Source organism: Oratosquilla oratoria, chromosome 6 (genome assembly GCF_046742065.1).
Source record: "Oratosquilla oratoria isolate Oo_2021 chromosome 6, ASM4674206v1, whole genome shotgun sequence".
NCBI lineage: Eukaryota > Metazoa > Arthropoda > Malacostraca > Stomatopoda > Squillidae > Oratosquilla > Oratosquilla oratoria.
In genome coordinates, this window is record NC_134782.1 from 68,764,817 (window position 1) to 68,786,460 (window position 21,644).

General features: G+C 39.9%; 1 protein-coding gene across 4 annotated transcripts; it reads left to right on the forward strand.

The window, feature by feature from the left end:
* Positions 1-13,242: 13,242 nt before the first annotated feature.
* On the forward strand, positions 13,243-21,560 carry ZnT86D (solute carrier family 30 member 7). 4 transcript variants are annotated; one of them, XM_076187198.1, is made up of 4 exons: positions 13,492-13,624; positions 13,878-14,120; positions 16,566-16,654; positions 19,991-21,560. In XM_076187198.1, the coding sequence occupies exon 4, from the start codon at positions 20,060-20,062 to the stop codon at positions 21,137-21,139; it is 1,080 nt and encodes a 359-aa protein (XP_076043313.1). In that variant the 5' UTR covers positions 13,492-13,624; positions 13,878-14,120; positions 16,566-16,654; positions 19,991-20,059; the 3' UTR covers positions 21,140-21,560. The 4 variants fall into 4 exon arrangements, with proteins under 4 accessions (XP_076043315.1, XP_076043313.1, XP_076043311.1 ...); XM_076187196.1 differs by lacking the exon at positions 16,566-16,654; XM_076187200.1 differs by lacking the exons at positions 13,492-13,624; positions 13,878-14,120; positions 16,566-16,654 and adding an exon at positions 13,243-13,261.
* The last annotated feature ends 84 nt before the right edge of the window (positions 21,561-21,644 follow it).

Here is a 21,644-nt window from a genome sequence, read left to right on the forward strand (position 1 = left end):
AGGAACACGACAGAGGAATGAGGAAAATTGTAGCAGAATGCATAATGAAAGACGGCTGGAAAATCAGAACGCAAATCATGATAGAAGACAAGGTGGCCATGGGTCGAAGACCACTTTGTGGTGGTGGACACTAGCCGTGTCCAGACGATCGGGAGTTGGCGGGCAAATTCTGCCGGGCCTCCCCATGAATGTTGTCCACACCAAGGTAAAACAAATATTATAAGGTACGTTGAGCAACCCCCCCCCCCTCCACGCACCTCCACCGTGACGTCATAGGAAATTCAGAGGGGGAGAGAGTGAGAGATGAAAGAAAATGTAAACTTTAAAGAAAACCACCTGTATGTATGGTAAACTTTAAAATTACACTGATGTTCACATAATACTGAAATTACTCAGTATCACTTTCTTATCCTCAAATTATCAGTATATGAGATATGACCGCCAGAAAAGTTATAAAAATGTTTTCCATGCTTTCACATTAGGTGGATTATATTAATATAATGAGTTATTAGATGGGATGACATGTCAATTTATATGTTTATCAGGTAGATAAGGAAGATATTATACTGTTGATACACACCAACTAGCTGAATATAAACCCAGTAGTAATGACACATAAAAGCATCATATGGTTTTTATTATGTTACATTTTGGATTTGCTTGGATTTCCATATCTCCTCAAGTGTGGATTTTATATGTAGACCTTTATCTCCACCAAGCTCAGTTATGTTTTAACCGGATTCTTTAGTCCAGTGATTCTTAACCTGGGGGGCGCGCCCCCCCTAGGGAGGCGTAAGTGATTTTCAGGGTGGGGGGGCGCGCAAGTCTCAGGAGAAACGTAGAAATTTGACCCCTTACGTGTTATTTTCTTGACAAAAAAATGGGTCAGTAATGTAGAGGTAAGTTTATGAGATAATGCAGCCATACAAGTTTTCCAATGTATTGACCCCCCTCCCTGCAAGAGGGGTCTATAGATGCAAGGGGGGCGTGGAGGAAAAGAACAGTTCCTAGAGGGGGCGTGGTAGTAAAAAGGTTAAGAACCACTGCTTTAGTCTGTTTATTTGCAATTGAATTAAAATTTCAGAAAATGTTGCTAATAAATAGTTACTTTCAAAATGACGGCTGCATACATATCCAGATGACCGAGTATTGTGTGTGCCACATAATTCAATCCATTTCTTTCTAAGTTCTTTATCTTTGGGTAGTGAAAAGAAATGTATATTTTTATCACCTTTCAGTCTAACGGCATTGCACTTCTGCACTATACAAACTGTTGGCATTTTTATATGTTATTTGTCTACCTTAGCTACTCCTTTAATCAGAAGATGGAGCTTCGCTCCACACACTGGTGTGTGAGTGACTGACAGCTCTCGACCCGCGGAACCCTGGTCTCGATATTTCCGTTGACGTCATCATCTACCTGCGCAGTGGAGAGGTTTTCTGGCTCCCCCCCCCCGCTAACGTACTTTATAATATTCGTTTTACTTTGGTCCACACGACCGGGTTGATGAATAGTTGGGCGTGTCCGACGATGCCAGTAGCGTGTGGAGTTCGGTACGATAAGCATGGCGCCTAGCATTGTCTAAAGAAAAAGAAACGTGGGATATGGGAGGGAAGCCTGCTCCAGCTACCGGGCATCGCCTTGGTGATTTCGTTCGACGAGCACTCAGGCAATTTGACCGTTTGCCCGTCAAATGTGCCCGTTAACGGGCATGCCCGCTGATCAGGTCCGCACGGTCGAGCACTGTCCGCCGGGCACGAGGGCTTTGCTCGACAACGGGCAATTTCAGCGGGCAAACCATCAAACTATCCGTTCCCGGCGCCATTTGCGGGCAGTGGATGGAGGGCTGATATCGCTGCCAAGCGCACGAGGTGAGGTGCGAGCAAAGTTAGCAAACCCGCTCAGTACAGACAGAAGTCACCTTACCACCATGTCCGCACCTAGCACTAGTGTATACTGGCACCAGACATGTCTCCGTGATTTCTTGTTTTTCTTTTTAATGCAGGCAGCAATTATAATGCTGTAAAGTGCTACCTTCTTTCCAAGTATGGCGGGAACCATGGTTATCGTACCGCACTGAACCACTCACTCCCAACCTCTGCTTGCGGCCAACTAACCTCCAACCACCATCGTCAGCCGTGTGGACACCTTCGCGGGCAGAGTCTGCGGACTTTGCCCGGTAAGGGCAAAGTCTGCCAGGCACAGCTCGACCGTGTGGACGCGGCATTACCGGGCAAAGTCCGCAGACTCTGCCCGCAAAGTGTCCACACGGCTGACGATGGTGGAGGTTAGTTGCCGCAAGCAGAGGTTGGGAGTGAGTGATTCAGTGCGGTACGATAACCATGGTTCCCGCCATACTTGGAAAGAAGGTAGCACCTTACAGCATTATAATTGCTGCCTGCATTAAAAAGAAAAACAAAAAATCACGGAGACATGCCTGATGCCGGGAGTGGTTACAAAGACGTGATTTAATGGGAAGCTCCGTGACAATCCTACGTGAATTGCTGGATGAAAATGAACAATTGTTTTGCAGTTACATAAGAATGAACATAAGCAGCTTTTCTTTTCTCCTTTCGAAAGTGGAGCCATATATACAAAGGCAAGAGACAAATATGAGGAAAAGCATAGCACCAATAGCACGTCTTGTCGAGACCAGTACACACTAGTACTAGGTGCGGACATGGTAGTAAGGTAACTTCGGTCTGTAATGAGCGGGTTTGCTAACTTTGCTCGCATCTCACCTCATGCGTTTGGCAGCGATGTCAGCCCTCCATCCACTGCCAGCAAATGGCGCCGGGAACGGACAGTGTGATGGTTTGCCCGATGAAATTGCCCGTTGTCGAGCAAAGCCCTCGTGCCCGGCAGACAGTGCTCGACCGTGTGGACGTGGCTTAAGTATCTTCTATCTACCCCCTCCTCGTCTTCCAAGATGTCTTCGTAAACTCATGATCGAAGTCATCACAGGTGTTATAATGTTAAAATTGAAATGTCTCAACTTCTCAATTAGTTGAACTAATTCACCATATTACATTTTTGTATCCTTGTACTTTGTGATTATGATTGATACATTTTACCTTTTACCATTTGATTTTGTTTCTCCTTTGTTTTGGATGGAGGGCCCGAAGCGTTTCATAACCCCCCCTCCACCTGCGTGCTTGCCACTTCTCGTCAAGGAGTTTAAATTAGGCTAGTTAGGATCATGTGTCCCTTTCTCGTAACTAGTAACTACCTCACAAAACTATTAGAATTGCCTTAACTTCTGCCCAGACGTTGCGTCGCATTTCTCTCGCAATTCAACGATTGGAAAAGTACATATATATACCAAAGGCTTTTTCCCCCATAAAAAAGGGGTGATGACATAAAAACCACTCCCACCCATTCCATCCCTATCACACTCCACTCCCCTCCACCCTCTTCCCTCCCTCCCATCTTGGCACCTCCTGGATGACGGGTCACCCCTGCATCCCGTCCACTACCCTGGGTCAGAAGCAGTGTCACAAGACACAGCAAGACCGCTTCATTAAATCGGCGACCCTCCCCCCTCTCCGTTCCCTCGCGTATAAAAGGAGAAGACGGGGAGAAATCCCTTCGGGCTGCGTCAATTTTTTCTCATACATACTCCCTCATTCCCCACCTATCCCACCTCATGCATTCCAACATCATCCATATACAACCATTTTCCATTCACCCCTGTCTTCTGTCCTCTCCCGTCCTTCCTCAACAGACATTTCCCTCTTCCCCAAACCCCCTTTCACCCCATCCACCCATCTCATCCTAGGTTGCCCCCTCATGTTCACCTCTTCCACCTCTGCCTTCCACACCTTTTTAGTGATCTTTTTCACTCATTCTTTCCATGTGTCCAAACCATCCTAATACTCTTTCATCAACCCTATCTCCCAACTCTTTTCCACCCCCGTTCTCCTCCTCACCTCCTCATTTCTCACTCTATCCAGCCTAGTAACCACCTATCATACTTCTCAGACAGCTCATCTCAAACACATTCAAACTCCTTCTCTCTTCTTCTCTTATGTTCCATGTTTCTGCCCCATACAGTGCTGTCGGCATAATCACTCCTTCATACAATCTCCTCTTAGCATCCATTCCTAAATGTTTATTTCTCATTACACTTTTTAATCCACCAAGGCATTTACTCGCTTCTCTCAATCTACATTCTACCTCCACCTCCACTCCTCCCTTTCCTTCCACATTCACACCCAAGTATCTAAAACTATCGATTTCCTCCAGTCTCTCTCCCTTCCAGTCTGCTGCTACTATCACCCCTTGTACATCTCATCACCTTGCTTTTACCCACATTTGTCTTCAACTTCCTTCTTTTACACACTTTCCCAAACTCTGTCACTAACTTTCTCAATACCTCCTCTGATCCTGCTACAAGCACAGTGTCGTCCATAAACAACAGCTGGCTTATCTCCCACTTTTCTCCATTTTATTTAACCATCTCCAATCCCTGACCCACCACCCTTGCATTTACCTCTCGCACCACCCCATTCATGTATAAATTGAACAGCCAGAGTGACATAACACATCCCTGATGAAATCCCACCTTTACCTCGAACCACTCACTCTCTCCAATTCTAATCCTGACACACACTCTACTACTTTCGTAAAAACTCTTGACAGCTCTTAACAACTTTCCTTCTATGCCGTATATCTGCAAAACCTCCCACAGTGACTTCCTGTCTACCCTGTCATAAGCCTTTTCCAGATCCATAAAAGCTCAAAATACATCCTTACCTTTTCCTATAGCTTTCTCACATCTGTCTTATCACAAAAATCTGATCTACATAACCCCTACCTGTCCTAAACGCCACACTGTTTCCTCACCAATTACTCCCTCTGTTCCTCTCCTAATCCTCTCAATCAAGACCCTCCCATAAGCCTTCCCAATTACACTTAACAAACTAATCCCTCTGAAACTACTACATTCACACTTGTCCCTTTTTCCCTTGTAAAGTGGAACTATACAAGATTTCCTCCAGTCCTCCGGCACTCTACCCTCTCTTAAACAAACATGAAATAATTTCACCAGCCAGTCCACCATCACTGTACCTCCTTTTTTATATTTTTAGACATTCTGCATGACATCCATTCAGCCCAGGTGCTTTACCTGTTCTCATCATCTTAACAACTGCCTTCACTTCATCCTTCCTTATTTTTCCTCCATTTTCCTCACTCATCACTCTCATTTTCTTAGCACTTTCCATTGTAATTACCTTTCCCTCCCTATCCTCCTTCACATCTAGCAACTCCCTAAAATATTCTGCCCATCTTCCTCCTACTGCCTTCTCTTCCATTACCATCTCTCCATCTTTAACTTTTACCTTTTCTCTACTTGATTCGCCTCCTCTTCCTCACTTAATTTCTTTCCAAAACATCTTTTTATTACTTTCAAAGTTGTCTGTCATACTCTTACCCCATTTCACATCTGCTCTCCTCTTTGCCTCCTTTATCTTATGTTTTACTTCTCTTTTCTTTTCTTTGTACCTTTCATATGACTCCCTCGTCTTATTTTGTAACCAATCTGTGAAAGCTCGCTTCTTCTCTTCTACAACCTTTTTTGCTTCCTCATCCCACCACTCACTACTCTACCTTCTATTTCCTCCCGCCTTCCTTGTTCCACACACCATCTTTGCACACCTTGTGACTCCCTCCTTGATCCATCCCCATTCCTCCTCCACTCCTAGCTCTACTCTATCCTTCACTCCCTCCCACTCCTCTCTCAGCTTCTCCATGTACTCCTTCTCCTTTTCTTTCTCATTTAAGCACTTCACACTAAGTACCTCCCTACCTTTTTTCCTTTTCCTCTTTTTCCATCTATCCTCCACTCTCAACTTACCTTCCACCAAAAAATTATCTGATATTCCCCCACTCTCTCCTCTTAGAACATGTACATCCTTAACTCTTCCTATTATACGCCTATCTACCACTACATAGTACATTAACGCTCTATCTACCACCCTTCTATCCACCGCCCTTCTATCCACCACACTCTCCCATGTGTACTTTTGCTTGGCTTTTTTCCTAAACACTGCATTTGCTATTATCAACTCTCTAGACACAACTCCACCATCAACTCTCCACTACGATTCTTTCCTGGAATTCCATACTTCCCAACCATTCCATTTATTGGTTCGTTTCCTACCCTAGCATGAAGGTCTCCCAATACTACTACACTGACGTTTCTCCCTAATTCCTCTATGCACTCATTTAAATCTATCCAAACAGCCTCCATTTCTTCTACACTCTTCTCACTACCAGGCCCATATGCACTTACAAAAACCCACATCTCCCTTCCCAGTTTACCTATCTCTTCACTTACTTGTATAGCCACCCCTTCTCTCCCTCGCCCTCTCTTCACTCCTGAGAACCTCCCAACTACACTCTAAAACTTACACTCGCCCCTTCCTTTCAACTTAGTTTCACTCAAAGCCAACACATCCATCTTTCTTCTCACAACATACTGTCTTAAACTTTCATCTGTACTGCATCTATGCACATTAAATGACCCAAACCTTAGGGTACTGGTTGGAAAACTCCTAAACTTTTTTTTTTTTTTTTTTTTTTTTAAAGGAATATCCCCTTGTGGGGATGAGCAAATATATATATATATATATATATATATATATATATATATATATATATATATATATATATATATATATATATATATATATATACAGGAATTTCTTCTTAAGCATTTCGAACATAACCTAGGCTGTAGGTGACCTAAAGGGGACTAAACAAATGTCTATACGAACACAGAGCTGATGTCCGTCACGACCGCAAAAACAAACGCCTAGATCAGTGGTTCCCAAACTATCTTACCTGACGCCCCCTTTTTGCTTCCAGTAGACCCGCACGCCCCTACTCCCTCTTTTGATCACATGAAACGATTCTTGCATCTATTTCTTAGCATTGTTCAGGAAAACAGATTTCTGTTTGTATTAAATTTTGATAATGCAAGCCACTCAAACAAATAATAATACACTCCAGAGACATTTTTCTAAGTAACTAAAAACGAAACATTTGGTTCAAAGGGAGCGAAAAAAAAGTTTGAACATTAGCAAATTGACAAAATTGACCTGCAATTCTAAGAATAGATAGTTTGAAAACACGGCATATAATATTTAGAAAGACTCATGAGACTAAGGCACAATTTATGAACTAATTTAGTGAGATGGATGCTGCTGCTTCTTCCTCACAAGATTAGAAATTCTAGGATTGAAGTATTGGGAGTTTGTGACGAGTCCCTCAGTGGCGTCAGTGTAGTTGGTATTGGTGACGTGTCCAAAACGTGTAAGGAGAACTACCTTAATAGAAAATGGGTTGGAGTGACTGCTATAATTATACTTTGGATGTATGTAATGGCAGATATTTGTTCTTTGAATGATTTTATTATTCTAATTAAACAAATATTTTTGAGCAGATGACTTCACGCCCCCCTTGTATCCTCCTCACGCCTCCCTAGGGTGGGCGCGCCCCCTAGTTTGGGAACCACTGGCCTAGATAAACCACATCGAAAAAAAACAGTATTTACCTCAGTATAGCCAAGCAAGCATTATACACGAAAACCTAAGCAGACCATAAAGAAAAACATTAGAAGCGATATACGTACACACCAACGATTGCATCAAAACCAGAACAAGTTATATTAAAATTGCAAAACATGCCGCCAAATACGCCTTGAGACAATTGACCACACAGAAGTAGGCAGGTCCCCCCGCCCGACGCGCATCAGACCCAACTTAACCAACGCAGATTCTCACCCTCGCACCCCCATGAACCACAGTAACTTACTATAAATACCAACGCATTCACATTCTGTAAATTACCTGTGAAGAAGCTTCACAAGGCGAAACAGGTAAGGAATAAAGTCTCTTTCCCAATCGTGTGATTTACATTCTTACCACTCATATATATATATATATATATATATATATATATATATATATATATATATATATATATTTGTACAACACTGAATGGGTCCCAGTGAACAGATATACATTTCTATCAACCACAATTCACTTTAATTCTAAGCCATCAACATCGAGATACTCGAGGAGGCCAACATGCAGAAATTGAAACGTAGTACAGCCAAGGACTCGAACCTGCGCTAGCACATGACAAGTGATAGTGACAACCAACTGCGCCATCAAAAGAGATATAGGTTGAGCGCAAATTTTCTTATATATTTATATGTAACTCGGGCATACAAGTATATAAGAAGAGTTGCGCTCAACTTATATCTCTCTTGATGGCGCAGTCGGCTAAGTCACTATCACTTGTGACGTGCTAGCGCAGTTTCGAGTCCTTGGCATGTTGGCCACCTCGAGTATCTCGATGTTGATGGTTTAGAATTAAAGTGAATTGGGGTTTATAAAAATGTATATCTGTTCACTGGGACCCAGTCAGTATTGTACAAATACTTTCCCGCGTTCGTATACTTACCAATATATATATATATATATATATATATATATATATATATATATATATATATATATATATATATATATATATATATATATATATATACATATATATATATACATATATATATATATATATATATATATATATATATATATGTGTGTGTGTGTGTGTGTGTGTGTGTGTGTGTGTGTGTGTGTGTGCACAACCAAAACCTAGTTGTGTCCTCACTTTGAATGCGCGTCTATGACGAGACCAGCAGGTGTTGCGTGAGTGGGAAACTCGTATGCTTATCGCTCATTACCAACCTTATACATTTTATTACGGCCTCATTTTCGCATATGGTGTGATTCACTTAATCTCTATTTCTAGTTTGTGAATGTATTAATATGCGGTAATGTGAGTTTTCACATCCTTATCTATTTATTTATCAACCTATTTATTTATTCGTCTATTTTTGTCTTACCCTGATAGAAAAAAGAACAAATGCACGTCAGGTTGCGCCAAATTTAGGGCAAGGTACAGTATGTGATTCACCATTGTCTTGGATCACGTGTTGGACTCGTGATCGACAGCTATTTCCCTCCAGGAAGAGAGCTCAGAGTTCATATATGACCGATCTATGGGTGATGCTGTGACCTTACACGCACACATACACACACACCCAACTCCCCGCCCACGAGAGTTGGAGTAACGATTCGCAGCGCAGCGACACTAAAATTATTTCAGCCCTGGGCGGGATTCGAATCCGGACCGCCGTAGAGGCGGCCGGGAACTCTTCCACTGCGCCACGAGTCGTGTGTGTGTGTGTGTGTGTGTGTGTGTGTGTGTGTGTGTGTGTGTGTGTGTGTGTGTGTGTGTGTGTGTGTGTATTTACCTAGTATTTACCCAGTTGTATTTTACGGGAAGGGGAGCTATGCTCGTAGTGTCCCGTCTTCATATCTCATTTTATCTAAACTATTTCTAAATTCGTGTGTGTGTGTGTGTGTGTGTGTGTGTGTGTGTGTGTGTGTGTGTGTGTGTGTGTGTGTGTGTGTGTGTGTGTGTGTTTACCTAATTTATTTATCTAATTATAGTGCATGGGAAAGGGGCAACGCTCGTTGGGTCCCGTCTCCCAAGCCCTCAATTGATCGTACCTAGCCATGTACAGTTCATGTACATGTTCATGTACAGTTCATGTACAGTTCCAACTTAATCTGCTTATGATATCGCTGTGGATGGCAAGTGCTACGTGCGGGAAGAAACAATCACGAACGCTGCAAATTCTGTGGGACCGAGATGCAACAGCCCCTCCACCACTATCCTGCTAGTGTAAAACCACGGACATCCTTCGCCTAGGACTCACCGCGGCAGAGGTAGTGCAACACCTCACAGTCTCCCCTTTCCGAGGCAACCCTCAGCTTCTTGTAGGCACACACTCACCCCGGCGCCGCCTGCGGTTGAGAGGTACCTCCCTCCCCACCTCCCCTGAGATCAGAGTGGCCCCACAAATAACAGTGGCATCGCGTGGACAACAAACCATGTATATGAACTGTTCCAAACCACATGCTCTCTCGGCTCTCATCCGACTTCTCTCACTGTCTTTCAGCGTTACTTCCACTATTGATCTCCCATTCTCCACTGTGCACTCCTTAGTTTTGCCTTCATCGCCTTCTTCAGTTTCAAAGTCTCACATCCGTACATAATGTCTGGTATTATACAATGATTGTAGACTTTACGTCTCAAACATAAAGGTAGATAGCCTCCTATGATCTTATACTTGCCAGACATTTTCCAGCCATTTGTAATACGCTTTTTTATATACACTATCATGATCTTTAGTCACTTTCACCATCTGGCCTAATTAATTGTACTCCTCATTTTTTTAATGCTCTAATCACCGATTATAATCTCTTTACTTTGAATTTCGTGTTGAACATTACTTAGGTTTTACTCTTATTCATCTTTAAACCTACTTTGAGACTTTCCTTATTCAGATCACTCAGCATATCTTGCAAGTCTTCTGCTCTTTCTGAAATAAGAATAATACCATCCACAAATCTTAGGTGATCAAAATATTCACTACTAATCTTCAAACGTTTCTCCTTCCAATTCAACCTTTTGAAAATCTCTTCCAAGTAGGCTGTAAATAGCTTGGGCGAAATTGTATCCCCTTGCCGTACTCCTTTCTTGACCTTCTTTATCTTTTCTGTATCTTTATGTAGTCGAATCACAGCGGCGTCTTTCACATATATAATTTCTAGAACCCTTACAATGTGTTCGTTTGCACCCTGCTTGCATAGCGAGTTTAGCATTGTTATTTGTTCTACCGAGTCAAAAGCTTCTTGTAATGTACAAAAGCCAAACAAAGAAATATTTTGTAATTTGTCGTTTTCTCAATTAGATGATTAATCAACTGTAAATAGTCTAGAGTCGAATACCCGCTTCCAAAGTCTGCCTGTTCTCATGGTTTCCATCTAGAACTTTAGTCTATTAGTAAGGTAGTTCCTCGGGTATTTTTGATCTCCTTTTATATGAAGTAAAATAACTATGGTATTGCGCCATAATTCAGGAACACTTTGCTGGCGTCAACACTGGGTGTACAACTGAATTAATTTACAAAGAAACTCACTGTAAATGGCGAATCACAAAATAAAGGTTAAACATGGATGATGAAGAAGCGAGGCTAATTAACTTTCTTCAATATAGTGATCAACTACGCCTATTATGGTGTCGAGTCCATTAAGTTGTATCATATTTCCGTGTGTATAAACAATAATCAGAGTGTAGTTTATCTAAATGGAAAAAGTAAATTTGACTCAGTATCGAAAGAAAAAATATTCCAATCGAAGGTTTTGCAAATATTGTGGTGAAGTTGTCTCAACCGCCGACGCCGGCCACACCGGAGATGTCTGCTTCTCTGTCCGGTCCAACCCAGACTGATGACGTCACCAACGCGACCGGAGGCGTATCCACTCATCAAGGCTCACAGCTAGCTCACGTGGACCAAAGCCAAAGGGAAGGAGACCAATCAGATGGCTAGACGTTCCGACGGGACCCGTCCGTGATCCTGCCACGGGATTTAAAAGAACGGCCTCTTGCCAACCGAGATCAAAACAGACCTCTGACATATCCCACTAACAACTACGACCATCAGAGGATTCAGAATGCCGCTGTCAAGTTCATCACGGGTTCACGATGGAGCGACTTCAGAACCGCTGAGTCCCTACACCGAGTTTCCAACATCCGTCCACTCAGCCAATACAAACACAAACTTCACATGAGACACCTAGAAAGACTGCACGACAGACACAAACACTTAATACAACACATCACACCGTACAGACTATTTGTCAGCTGCGCTTCTCCCACGTGCGGTGTACATGATAAATCGTGTATAGCCGCGCATGTCAATAATGTATCCTTTCACCAGCTTTGACTGGTGATAATAACAATAATAATGGTAATAATAGTGATAATGGTGGTGATAATAATAATAATAATAATAATAATAATGATGATGATGATGATGATGATGATGATGATGATGATGATGATGATGATGATGATGATGATAATAATAATGATGATAATAATGATGATAATAATGATAATAATAATGATAATAATAATAATAATAATAATAATAATAATAATGATAATGATAATGATAATGATAATGAAAATGATAATAATAATAATAATTAATGTATATCGTCCATTAATTGTCATGCTGTAGGTACACACGCTTGGGGGCAACAACCCTCTATGCGTAGAATAAACACGCAAGCATGTCGCTAACAAAAATGGCACAACTACATGCAAAAACATCAACATAAACTTTTCTTTTACTGAAATTATATTAATTTCTCACTTTATTTCCTACTACATCTCATTTCAATTTACCTACCACTAAAACTATTCCCAATTTCTCCGTATTTCCCTACGACTAAGCCTTCTACTCATTTTCTACCTTTGTTGGATGAGGATAAGAAAATAGATATCCCTACGTAACCTCACGGTTACACGTATTAATCCCAGCCTCCAACCCAAGTCTCCTGCCCACCCCTCCAAAGCCACGACACCACGAAATAAATATCCCTAATCGCCCGGTGGTAGAAGCCCTCTTATACACAAATATCATTTCATTTTCATACAGACATCTCTTTCCCTCCTACAACTACCGATCCCTCGCGAGCGGGTGGTCTGTCCTAGACTCCTAGCTAGACCACAGTCCACAGAACAGCCTCACCAATCACCGCAGCAACAACTCGCCTCTTGCTCTAAAGCCTTCTAGCATCGATCGAGAACCTCCAACTCCAGATTTCAGGCTCGTCATATTCTTACCTGATTCGGTGATTAAGAGATAAAGATTACTGTGTAGTCAGAAGTTTAATTTCTTCCTTGGTTGTCCATACCAGAAAACTACAATAATACTAATCTCACTGAAATCCATTCTATATACTATAACAATTCCTATACAGCTTGCGAATACTTAATTGATGTGTCCTAATTTTAATCGTAATCCTACAGCTATGAAATTATCAAATTGATGCCTTTACTAGCTGGTGATAAGAGCTCATCGATTTAAAAAAAACTCACGCACCACTATTGGGTGAACTAGAGAAATGGACTTATTATTAAGAAGTGTGAGGAAAGTTTAGTAGTGACGAAGTATACTTTCAGTCTCAGTTATCACCTCACTCTTGGCAGTCCGCAGATGGGAGAAGGTCCTGAGGAGCACCAATCGGGGACGGTGGTGCTTTAGGGCGTATGGTCTTCCTCTTCCTTATGTCATGATATTCATGACAACCACAGAATACCTGGGCAAGTTACTCTTCGCTCTCAAAACAAACAAGCACCAACTAATTATTTCGGCCTGTATTCCTCCATGACAGTGTGTGTTTAAATGTACCGCTTCAATTCAGTATTCCGTAAAACAACTTGTACTTATTATAAGCATCTCCGATAATGTGTCAGTTAAGCCGATAATTTAATAAAATATAATATTATCTTATGTCCGAGCAACAGAAAATTGTCTATGTTCATTATGAAATAATGATTTTCAATTGACACACGAAGTACGGTTTGTGTACATCATCACTTGTTTTCCCTATAGGGCAGACAAGATGGGAAGTGGTTACATATTTTAATAATTAGAAGCATTGTTTTGTACATTTTAAAAGTTGGGTAAGTACACATTTAGACCAGTTTTGATTACTTATGTTGTTAACGTTACTGAAAGCTTATTTTCTACAATGTATTTGCGATAATAGTCTTCACTATATAACTCGATTGACATTTGGAGAATGGACAGATTGCGGTGATGTTAGATTGTCCTCGTTTCATGAACATTTGTTGGAGCAGTCCATATTATAATATTGCAAGATGACTCATATGAATCGAAATATAACGATGTGTACTGATTACAAAAAATAATTAGATTCAGGTAAAAGAAGTAATACAGGATATTAAGCGGGATTCCCACTTCGACCGCTTCGAGGAAAAAAAAAAGAGGTCATGTTAAGGAAAGAAGGAATTGAAGTAATTCCTTCAATTGTTCGTACAACAACCGGTCCCGGCCGTGGTACCATCTGTGATCTTCCATCCATTTGTGATGAACATGGCAACATAAATTACCAACAATCAGTCTTATCACCATATGTTCACCTTTGAATATTCAAAAGTAAGTAATCTACTTGTTAAATTTTTAGAAAACATCCAGCTGGCTGTATTGTTTTGGAGATATTCTTCCAATAGTTTTCTTGGAATTATTTCAGTCCACAGTACACCTTACTTGAGTTGCTTGATTCAGTTTGGTGGATTTATCATCCCACCAGGCCAACACAGTCATAGACATAGATAGTGTCTGCCTCCAGTTTTCCTCATCCTTCACTAAAGAGTTTTGCCTGTCTGGATGTCCAGGGGTGTCTTCCAGTTTGGCTAGGAATCTATCCATCTGGTGTTTGAAAGAGTCCACGGAGCAGCCCCTTTTGTCTTGGACATTTCTTGGGGTGCAGTTAAAGAGTGGCAGCAATCTATCTGAAGGTGTTATACTGTAGTGATCCCGCTCTGCCATGCTGAACAGTGTTGACAATGCAGCTTCTGTCTCTGCATTCAGATACCTGTAACTTTATATGGTTTGTGAGATTTGGCACTTATTCCGGTAAATTTTTGGAAATGCACACCTATGCGATATAGTAATAGAAAATTGAATAATAATTTTGTAAATTATAATACACTAATGTAATATACTCTATTCTTGGTATAAATCAATAATAGAAATGTTTGCTAAAAGCTATTAACAAACAAATGTAGCCGCTTTGACTATTTGAGATGCCATGTTTGTTTTGGTAGAGGTGGAGGTCAAAGAAATTGAAGTATGCTAAGTTCGTATATTCTAATCCAACCTAACCTACCTATGTACTTACTTAACCCATTCAACTCTGATGACAAGATTCTTGTCATTTGGTCAAATAAAACAAAAAATCATAAAACACCAAAATGTTTGATCAAACACCAGAAAAATATGACGTCAATCCTCGCTTCGCTCGCAGCGAAGCGAGGAGGACTGACGTCATATTTTTCTGGTGTTTGATCAAACATTTTGGTGTTTTATGATTTTTTGTTTTATTTGACCAAATGACAAGACATCTTGTCATCGGAGTTGAATGGGTTAACCTAACCAAACCTGCCTACCTAACCTAATCTAACCTGCATTTAGTAATGTGGTACCTGTGATTCTGGAGTTCATCAGGCCATTGTCGTTGTCTCCAACCTCCAAATTTATCAATACAAAGATGGCATCTAAAGGAGTCTACACAACTTCATTTGTTTGTTTATAGCTTTTATCAAATTTTTCTATTATTGATTTCTCCTAAAAAAATATATATTACATTGATTTATTATAATTTACAAAATTGTTATTTAATTTTCTATTACTATATCGTGTAGGTATGCACTTCTAAAAAAAATACCTTTATTCCTTCATTATTTTCTATAGATATACTGTGGTGTACCTATCCTGTCTTCTCTCCAAAGAGTAGAGATTCAGGTACTTTAGCCTTTCTGAGTAACTGTGATCTTTTAATTATTCCTTGTTCCTAGTGAATTTCTCTAACAGGTTTATTTCATTGGTACTGGTTGGACTCCATAGTTGTGAACAATTGTCTAGCCTTGGCAGTACAAGGGATTTACAGAGCATTAACATTGTGTGCTTATGCAGGGTTTTAAATGTCCTTAGTATCCAGCCAGAAAGTTGATATAAAAAAAAATTCAGTAGGACCATGAAATGCTCCTTGAAATCACAATTACTCGATAAAATTACTCTGAGATCTTGTACATAAACTACCTTATTAATAGGTTTTTGACCAGGGTCTTGGTAGTTCCTTTGACTGGTCTCCTCCTTGCATTTGAAGTTGATGTATTGGGATTTGCTACCGTTGAATTGCATGTTGTTAACCTCAGCCCAATTATATACTTTTCCCAGATCTTTCTGTAGAGTCAACTGGTCTCTGACTGAACTGATAGCTCTAATTAGCCTAGTGTCAACAGCAAAGCTAATTATATTGCTACTGATTCCACAGGTTATGTCCAGCACGAGAATGATAATACTGGTCCTAGGACTGTTCCTTCTGGGATTGAACTTATCATATTGCTTACTGGACTTTCTTGCTCCTGACATGTACAAACTGCTTTCATCCTGTAAGAAATTCAGTAACCCATCCACCCAGTTCTCATAAAAAATTTTGGTCATGGAGTTTGTATGATAGAACCCCATGGTCTATTTTGTTGAAAGCCTCACTAAAATTTAGATAAATGGCATTTGTTCCTTTCATCAGGAGATGAGATGATGTTGTTCAATATAGTGTCATAGCTGTCAAGCAAGGCTGACAGGTATGATCAACCAGCTCGAAAGCAATGTTGAGTCTTGTTCATTAGATAGGACTCCTAAAGATATTGTACAGTAGCAGCCTTAATAAGCTTTTCAAACAGCTTTCCCATGTGGGAGGTCAGGTACACAGGGTTGTAATTTGATGGTGTTTTTCCATTTCCTCCGTTATGAATTGGGACGATAGCTGCAGTTTTCAACGAGGTATGCAGATAACTGTTTCATGGATTCCTCCAACAGCAGTTTTAGAGGTTTCCAAAATGACAACATACAGTTTTTGAAGAGGAGTGTCGGTACACCATCTGGGACAGGAGTGGAAGTTCAAGACAGTGAGCATATTCCTTTTTTAATACATTCTTGTAACACTTTTATGTTATTTAGGCTGTTTGAGCTCAAGTCGGGATCCTTTCTGAAGAACAAAGAGTGGTTGTCAATTACTTTATGCTGCTTAGGCACAAAAAAAAAAAAATGCTTATTTTGTAATTCAGCAGTTTCCTCTGGGTTTGTGAATTCTGTCCCATTGTCATCAATCAGTGTGCAAATCATGGGCTTGGATTGTGTGAACTGTTGCATATCTGTAGAAGTATCCTGGATTCATTTTGATCTTGTTGAATGCCTTTTGTTCTGCATGGAAGGTCTCCACCTGGTGAGAGCTGATGTTTTCTTCAATGTATTTTAACTGCTCCAAGACTTTGCCTTTTGTAGTACCAAGGAGTTCTGGAAGCATCTTGGTCAGCTTGAGCCTTTTTTGCATCAGGATTTTATGTCTTGGTATAATTATTTAATCTTTTGCTACTGTTTTGTTTTCTGGGGACAAACTGTAAATCAATTTGCCTTGACAATTCCACCAACTTTTCTTAAATGAAGATCTTTTATAAATTTATGGTTTTCATATATAAATTTTCTTCAGCCATGTAATGTTCAAATGCTCCCCATTGTCTCCCAACACAGTCATCCACACAGTTCCATTGTTTCTTCCATGTAGTTGTTTGACCATGAAATTGAAGTACTGGAAGTAACAGTAAATTTAAAGAAGTGCACACCTAAACAATATAGTAATAGAAAATTAAATATAATTTTGTAAATTATAATACATGAACATAATATACATTTTTCTTGGCAGAAATCAATAACAGGAAAAGTTGCTAAAAGCAGTGGACTACAAAACATAGCTGCAATGAGTGTTTGAGACGCTATCTTTGTTGTGATAGATGCGAAAGTCAAAGAAATTAAAATATTATAAATTGGTTTAACCTAACCTGCATTTGGTAATGTGGTACCTGTAATGCTAGAGGTCATCAGGGTTGTTGTCATTAGGGATATTGACAGCCAGTTTTGGGATCAGTTCTGACTGTGGGCTGTAGAGGAGTTTCATAGCTTCAAGAAAGCACTGTGTTCTCCCGTTTGGAGTAGGATAACACCTGGCACACAATGTAGTTATCATCAAACTGACATTGATGGGACTTGACAGATGACAACATGACATCTCAAACCCATTTTTGCAGCTCTGTTCTGTAGTGTACTTGCTTAAGCAAGGTTTTTTGTATTTGATTTCTGTCAAAAATATATATCATGTTGATGTATTATAATTTACAAAATTTATATTTAATTTTCTATTGCTATATCATTTAGGTGTGCACTTCTAAAAATAAACCTATTAATTTTATAAATTATAATACATGAATGTAATGTAATATATTTTTCATGGTTAAAATCAATAACAAAAAAAAACTTGCTAAAAGAGATACACTATCGAACAGCACTGCGACAAGTGCTTCCAAATGCCATGTTTGTTTTGATAGATGCGGAAGTCAAAGAAATTAAAGTATGACCAATTGTTCTGTTCTAATCTAATCTAACTTGAATTTAGTAATGTGGTACTTGTAATGGTAGAGGTGATCAGGGTCATTGTTGTTAGGGATTGTGACAATTGGATTTGGTATCCAATCGGACTGGATGCCCCACCAGAGGCTACTAAATAAAATCAAAGCCCATGGCATAGGAGGAAAAGTGTTAGAATGGATTAGAGCTTGGATCAGTGACAGAAAACTGTGGGTCACTATAAATGGTGTAAAATCCAAATAGTGTTTCTAGTGGAGTTCCCCAGGGCTAAGTTTTAGGCCCCTTATTGTTGATTATGTACATAAACAACTTGGACAATGAGATTGATAGTGATGTAAGTGTGTGGACGACTCTAGAATAGGACTCCTAATTAGGTCAAGAGACAATGCTGAGATTCTGTAGGATGACCTTAACAAATTTTTCACATGGTCAGTGAAATGGCAAATGGACTTCAATATCTTAAAGTGCAGTGTGTTAAACAACCCCAAAAGCAGATATAACTTAGATAAGACGTTTTTAGAGAAAACAGAGTGTGAGAGAGACCTGGGAGTTCTAGTGATTCTTGACCTTAAATCCAGGACACGGTGCATTAGCGCCAGGAATAAAGTTAACAGAGCATTAGGTTTCATTGCTAGGATGGTCACAAATAGAAGTGCAGTGATAATCAAACTCTAGTGTTAGTTAAGACCCATCCTTGACTATGCGGTACAGTTTTGGTCTCAGTCTTATAGAATGGACATCAATTCACTAGAATCAGTAGAGGAGAATGACCAAAATTATACATGGGCTCAGAAATTTACCTTACAAAGAGGCTTAAGCACCTTAACTTACACTCTCTGGAAAGTTTCAGAGTGTGGGGTGATCTGATGTGTTCAAGTGAATCAAAGGCTTTAACAAGGGTGACACAAACAAGGTCATCATATTAGGACAACAGGGCAGGACTTGCAGTGATGGATTCAAATTGGACAACTTTAGATTTAAGAAGGAAATGGGAACAAATTGGTTTACTAATAGGGTGGTCAGTGAATGGAATAGACTTAGTAACCATGTAATGAGCGCTGAAACTATTGGTTGTTTTAAGAAACAGACAACTTTATGGATGGGGATGACAGGTGGTAATGGACATGGAACTGCCTAGTGTAGGCCTTACGGTCTCTTGCAGTCTCCTTCATTCTTATGTTCTTAGTATAGCTTTGAGATAGGAATACCTATAAATTTATGAAAATTTATCATGGCAAGGGGGCATCCCATCAAAGCCCTGGAAATGAGGAGGGCTGACTATGCATTATGAGCTCTATTGTAACCAAGGATGTCACATATAGCTGAATAGGATAGTCTGGCAACAGCCAGAATAAAAGTCGAGGCTGGTGTTACACTGTCTGGCATTGTCATTGAGTCTTGTTGGCTGTGGTAAACTCTCCCTTATGTATCATAAGACTTGAAAGGTTATGATAGTATTTTAACCAGGGAAGATGGTGGTCATTATATAAAGTTTTGGCTATTACCAGGTGATTTTATTAAGCTAATTGAACTTGCCCATAATCTGACTGCATCTGGTGATGCTGGGTAGTGTGATACTGGCACACTGATTGGTAATAGTTGGTATATAGAAATTAGGTAAAACGATTTCATGAACTCTTTATATGACATGATTTACCAGTACACTTGAGGCCCTTTCCCCCATGAGCCCCTGGTACTTAGGGAGATCATGATATAGTCCATAAATCAAATTATTATATCAAAAACTCATCAACATTAGTTTCAATAAAGTATATCATCCATAGTACTAAGCCCTTTGTAAATTTTGTCTTCTGTTTTGACAGGGTGAAGCAGTGCAGGGAGGATACAGTACCTGAAGATTTGGTGATAGTGTGAAAACGGCAGACCTGAACATGAGCACCATGTTGCCAATTACAATTGATGTTGAAGATTCTAAATTGCATTCTCCAGTGAGTGGACAGTCACGAGTGAAAGACGTTCTTCGGAATTTGATCAGAATTATTTTATCAGACAAAGAATCACGATATCTCTTTTATTTCCTAAGTGTAACTCTCTCCTTTGCCTTTGTGGAGCTATTCTTTGGGATATTTACAAATAGCCTTGGACTTATATCTGATGCATTTCACATGCTTTTTGACTGCACAGGACTCCTGGCTGGATTGGCAGCAAGTGTTGTGACCAAGTGGAAAGCCAATGATAGGTTTTCATATGGCTATGGTAGAGCTGAAATTCTTGGAGGCTTTTGCAATGGTGTGCTGCTTTTATTTGTGTCACTATATATATTTGCTGAATCTGTAGAACGAATGTTTGAACCACCCGAAGTTAAACATGACCGCCTGTTTGTTGTATCTGTATTAGGTCTAATTGTCAATCTCATAGGCATTTTTGTCTTCCAACATGGTGGTGCTGGTCATGGCCACTCCCATGGAGGTCATGGACATTCCCATGAGCATGGCCATGCTCATAATGGAGACATTCATGATCACCATGGACACTCACACTCTCATGGCCATTCTCATGGTGGAGGGGGCTCACAAATTATGAAGGGGGTATTTCTTCACATTTTGGCTGATACATTGGGGTCTGTAGGAGTTATTATTTCATCTCTACTAATGCAGTCCTTTGGGTGGATGATTGCAGACCCTATATGTTCTATGTTTATTGCTATACTAATTGTATTGAGTGTGCTTGGGTTGGTGAAGGATTCTGTTGTCATCTTGATGCAGAGGCAACCTGTAGAACTAGATGATAATTTAGCACAGTGTTATCGTAAAGTGATGATGCTTCCTGGAGTGTTTAGCATCCAAGAACCTCATTTCTGGACTCTATGTTCTGGAAAATATATTGGAAATCTCAAACTTGAAGTATCTGGTGCAGCAGATGCCCGTTATGTGACACAGCAGACACATGCCATTTTTAGTGCTATAGGTGTTTATCAATTATATGTTCAGTTAGACTATACACCTGTGTAAATTAGTTACAAATTATAAGGCATGTGGTTGTTGAAAGAAAATGCAATTGATAACATGGGGTTGGTGCTCTGTGGATGGCACATTTATGTACATGCAAGGCAAACACGTGTATATAAATCTGCACTGTATCTGCACAGTATGTAAATCTATATTTTAAAGTTGAATATGAGATATGGGTTGGCAGTGTTAGTTTGGTTGTAAGATCTGTATAATAAAGTTTCTATTCAACCTCTTGTTAATATGAAGTGCAGATTTCATGAGGCAGATAATTCTGGCCAAAATATGTGATGCTTATGTGTATTTGCATTCATACTGCTGCACACAAATTTTACATTCCCAAGATAAGAAAAATATATTTACCTTTTATAATTTATTTTCTTACATGTGGTATGAATAATAAAGACTTAGGCTCTGAATGTTATACAGTTAATGTTATGGCCTTTTTTGTAATTTCAGAAGAATTATCATAGATCAATGTTGAGGAGGTTTGGGCATATAGAAAACT